This window comes from Mandrillus leucophaeus, unplaced genomic scaffold, assembly GCF_000951045.1.
Source record: "Mandrillus leucophaeus isolate KB7577 unplaced genomic scaffold, Mleu.le_1.0 Scaffold943, whole genome shotgun sequence".
NCBI classification, from domain to species: Eukaryota; Metazoa; Chordata; class Mammalia; order Primates; family Cercopithecidae; genus Mandrillus; species Mandrillus leucophaeus.
Window position 1 is genome coordinate 629602 of NW_012110286.1, and position 5398 is coordinate 634999.

The window sequence follows — 5398 nt, forward strand, 5'->3', positions numbered from 1 at the left end:
TTCTTTTTCTTTTCCATGGGAATAAGAGTTCCTCTCTGCAAAGCACATGTTTTAGGGTTTTTTTCTTGCTACCCCCAAGGGCCTGGTGATATTTTTCTTTACCATGCATTAAACAGAATCTGGAGTCTTTGTGGGGGAAAAAAGGCAGGAGGGAACATACTAGTTAAAATGTTTCTAGGTACACTACCAGGATGTACCTATTTATTGACATACAAATGACATAAGTTATTGAATGCTTGCTGTAGGCCTTCTCTGTTCTAAGAACTTTGTAAGAATCGACTTACGTAAGTTACTTCATAGCAGTTCTATGTTGTAGTATTGTTATTATCACCACTTTACAGATAAGGAAATAGAGACATGACATACAGAATGACATGCTCAATGCCACTCAACTAGCAAGTGATAGAACCAAGCTTGAAACAGCTGATCTGACTCCAGAGTCTGTGCTCTGATCTACTATATCACAGCGGTTTCTATGTGTGCTATTCTCCTAATATATACTGTTTGAAATACATGAAAAAGAGTAATTTTAATAGAATGAGATACCTATTGGCAATATTGAAGTTCTCATACTTTTGTCCTCTGCTCCAGTGAGCCATCTAGAACCACCTCTGAGATCTATGTGCCCTCCTTCCAAGATCATCTTGGGGGATTCTTATAGGGGAAATTCAAACTGCTACCCTCAGGGGTCTTAGTGTCCTTGTCTCTATTTGGATTCTATAATGGAAGTGAGGTCTATAACTGTAGAGTCTGTCCTCCAGTTTGGTCTGCCATCCACCAGTTCAGGTCACTTCCCTCCCCACCTCTCTGCTGCCCCTGGGAGCCTGGGCTTTCCCCCTGAGACCCAGCCAGGCAGAAAACACCTTCCCCGTATTCCTTCATGCCCCTTTGTCCTCCAGCCTAAAGTTTCCAGTGCCATTATATCAGGAAGTTACTAGGTAATGCACTACTCGCTCAACGGAAAAATTAATTTGAACATCCACATCACTCTTCCCCTTTCTATCTTCAATCAGTGATCACATGTTACCTTCTTGTGAGAACTTCTCTAACTTTCCTATTTAAAATTCTCCCTCTGTCTCTCACACACACGCACGAAACTCCCTTCTGCTTTACTTTTCTTCACGGTGCTTTTATCAGATGTTATTCTTATTTTTCTATTCCCCCTCCTCCAACTCAAAAATAAACATTATGAATGCAGAAATCTCTATCTGATGTATCCAACCTTGTATGCCCAGTGCCTACACAGTACAATTAGTTCATAGTAGACACTAAAAGCTTTGGGTTGAACAAATGAATAAACTGTTTCTCTGGGATTAACGATTAGGGATTTGAAGCCAATAAGAGAAATAATATAAAACAGGGGAGCTTTTCTTAATCACATTCAAAAATATCAATGCCTAAAATACTGTACATTTTCTACCTGGTGTGCTGGAAAAAGATGAATAGTAACCAGGTTACTCATACAACTGACAATAGGAATAAATGTAAATCCAAAGTAAACCCCCTTTTGCTCAATAAACCATTTGTTTTCCAAACAATCTTTTACTTTGTCACTGATTACATAGTTCTTAGGTCCTACCAAACCATGAGGCTATAACAGAGCACAGCACAATATGGTTGATTTGTTGATTTGGTGTTTTAAACTAATTCATGTTGTTTGAAATAATTATGACTGATATTTGTGTAAATGCTGACACTGGCATGGTCAATGCCTGGTCAAAAATTTCTATATAGGACTTGTTTGGGGATTGCAAAGGGCTAGAAATTGGCCATAACTAAGGATCTTCATTAGAAGTTTCCTTTGAAAAGTTCCACACTTATTTCATAAGACTGAGCCACAGTCAGTTTTTTTGCCTGAAAATGTAGGAGAGCTAATAGAGAATATACCACCCTTAACCACTGAATGTGACTGAGATTCTTAATACTCTGAATACTGATGAACTAGAGCATAGAACATTATTTTATTGTCAGTTTATATCAATATGGTATATTTCAGACTGGCCATAATTGGAGCTGCTTTTAAGCAGAATTATAAACCAACCCCCTAATTTTATTTACTTACACGGAAAGTAAACAATCTAAAAATGAAGTATTTTATTTTCTGAGGTATCACCCTGTAAATATGGATCTCTTTTCAGATGAAGTGTTCGTAGGAGATAGATTTGTCCCTATCTAAGGAAGATGAGCAGGAGGCGATGTAATTTATGAGCTGAACTAACAGAAGGGTGCTGAGTTGGATTTTATTAAACTAATATTATGGCTGGCAAGGATGGCATGTCAGATGTCCTGTTCATTTTAAAGATCGTGCCATTTCAATAAATCATTTTTATAATTTTAAATACATTATATAGGTGCAATGCCAGTAGAGGGTATGTTTACATATGCCAGACACATTGGTTTGCTTCCCTACATCCTGTGTTGCTCATTTCATTTTCTAGAGATGTAGTTATCAGATTATTTTCATGAGCTAATCCATAGTTTACTTATTTCATAGTCTTGATTTGGTGCTGTTATGCTTATTTTGATTCTTCCTCGTGCATACATAGTCAACTCACGTGAACATCATTACAGTGTTTCTCCCTTCCTTCTTGCACAAAGAGCTAAAGGAATCTCCTGTTTTAATTCCTTCGCCCATGTAGTACAATGAGAAAACAATACACAAGGTGCATTTGGGGAAATTTACCATAAGATTTCATCTGAAACAGTTGTGTTATGTAAGATAGTGCATTGTATTTCAGAATATTTAAGGTTGAATTTTTTTTTTACTGTGTGAACTCTATACTATTTTCTTTTCTCCCCTAACTTCCCCTCATTTAACAGCAGACAAACCCAGGGAGCACTGAATGAATCCGATGATCCTGAAACAGGCTGTCTAACTGATAACAAGCCAACTTCTCGACACTTCTATCCTGTCGCCTTGCTGCTTGTCAGCTCACACCTGCTAGTTGTGTGGCTTATTTTAAGTCTGGCATTGCTCTTAGCCAAATACCAATAAGTTTTATGTTGTATTCCTTTTTCTTTTCTACAAATGACAATGAACTTTAAATCATGGGGACAATGCTGTAATATTTTTACATTTTCAAATTCACAGAATTTAAAAGAAAATGTTTAATTTGTGTTTTTGTTTGTTTTTCCTAAAATCTGAAAAACAGAAAGTACTATGCATTAAGTGGATTATTTTTCTCTTTTGTTCATGGAAAAGTGTTTCCCACTGTTAACTAGCTCAAGAAGAATTTTTAAATTACTGTCTTTGGAATAAGACAAAGAACAGAATCCTGAAAGCTTGAAGTTCTGAACCTCCTGTCCTCATCCCATTAAATTTATTAAAGAAATTAAGACTGAATTTGCACAAACACTGAAACCCTGAGACAAGTTCTAGAGATGTGGGAGGTTGCAGACTTTATTTCCACTGTGCTAATATCATAGATGCCATCTGCTGATAGAAATTTTTTTTTAACCTGTTTTACTTCTTCGCTGCAATTAACTCTTTTCTGTCAAGTAACTTTATGGAGAGAATGGCTATTTATGTTTTGTAATTAAATTACCTGTTTGTATCTCTTGTTTGGGTTGATTTGGCTTTCAGAGGACTTTTCTATTCTTTTTAACCAGGTCTTGTTTGTGTCTTGATGTACCATTCCCAGCACTTGTGACTTTTGTACTGTCCGTGGACAAGCACTCTTCCTTTATAAAGCTGAGACTTGGCCCAGGCTGTTCAGAAAGCCATTTTCTCTCTTCCTTGCACAGCTAAAATAATAAAATTAAAATAGAGATGAAATTTTTCTTTAAAAATCTATAGGGCCAGACTTAATAAATTAAATGCCTTATTTCTAGAACCTGCATCCTTAGGGCTACATATAGATTTTAATGTGTTTTAAAGAGACTGAGAAATTAATTTGTGGAAATGTTATAAAATGGCAGATATATTTATGAAACTAAAGTGGAGCTGTATTGTGGAGCAAATTATATTTAAAGAGTTTATTAAATTTTAAATGTCTGTTAAGAGTAAAGAGACTTAAGTCATCTCTTTCAGAGGGCAATAATGGTATTGGGCCTGGCCTAGGATTTAATTTTGTAAGATGTATCATCACTTGTGGAAAAAAAAAAATGTAGAGTTGAATCTTTGTTATTTTTACTTGGACTGTTGCTGCAACTCTGCATTAAACAAATAAAGCATATTTATTTATTCTGTGTTTCATGAAGTTGTACTTTTTCCCCTTTCACCAGAGAAGGATGCCGCATAGAGAATGTACTGAAGAATATCAAATGCAGAAAGTATGCTTTCAACATGCTACAGCTGATGGCTTTCCCCAAGTACTACAGACCTCCAGAGGGGACTTATGGAAAAGCTGACACCTAAGTTTACCAACATGTTAATAAACAGGAACACAAATACATTTCAGTTGGATAATCTTCACCTTGGTCTTTTTTGTTTGTTTTTATTGTCATGAATTTGTGGTGGGGGAGATGATCACAGATGTTTGCCAAAATCTAGGAACTACTTGAATTCATTGTCAGCATATTACTCTGAAAGAAATCCATTTAAAAAAATCTTACATGACTCAGTACTGTCATTTCTAGTTCTAAGTTTCTATGTGCTGAGCCTAGCTGATTGTGATTGGTTCACAAAGTATAAATTTCATTCATGAGTATTTAAATGTTTCTGAGGAAACATGGATCATTTCAGTAGGACTAGGGGTGATTCAGAGAGCACTACTGTCCATCCAAATGAGGAGAGGAGAGGGGGAAAAGGAGCAGAGTTTTTTTGTGATACAACTTAATAACCTATGAGAACACAGTCAACCTGAGAATCAATATAAGGGATTAAAAGAAAACGTGTAGCCACTCAATTAGGTAGAGTTAACTCGTGATCTGGAATATTGAGGCAGTTTGCAGGTATGTTCCACAATGATCTCTATCATCCAGTCAAGGTGTGACTCTTCCTCTTCAACAGGCATATGCATGAAGTGAGTAAAGCAGTCAACAGACCTTTCAAAACCATGGCATCTTTTCAGAACTCTGACTTGGGTTGTGTGATCTAGCTGTGACTGTAGCAATATAGAACGTTTAATAGAGTGATAGGCAAAACACTGCAATGATCTAAAATTGCAAAGAAAATAAAAATGAACATTTTGATACCCAAAATGAAAATCCCCATCAGCCTGAACTTTATGTTGTGAAGTTCATGAATGTCAGTGAGGTGTCTCTGAGATGTTTTTTAGCAGTCATCTTGGTATAAGCATGCAGTTATGGCATAGGTTTGTGTATGTTAATAAGCCTTTAAAACGTATGCAACCACAACAAATGATAAAGTAAAACAATTATTTTCTGTTACCCTGAATTTCAAACTTGCCCTTACTCAGTAAAATAACAACATTTATAAGTTTTCCAAAATCCCAAA

At 36.1% G+C, this 5398-nt stretch overlaps 1 protein-coding gene across 2 annotated transcripts in view; it reads left to right on the forward strand.

The window, feature by feature from the left end:
* Positions 1-5105, forward strand: part of INPP4B (inositol polyphosphate-4-phosphatase, type II, 105kDa) — a 501991-nt gene extending 496886 nt beyond the window's left edge. The window contains exon 26 of one of the 2 annotated variants that reach the window (XM_011970320.1): positions 4225-5105. In XM_011970320.1, the coding sequence (XP_011825710.1) occupies positions 4225-4357 (133 nt within the window). In that variant the 3' untranslated portion in view covers positions 4358-5105. The remainder of the gene's footprint in view (positions 1-4224) is intronic. The other variant, XM_011970321.1, reaches the window with a different exon arrangement.
* Positions 5106-5398: the final 293 nt, after the last annotated feature.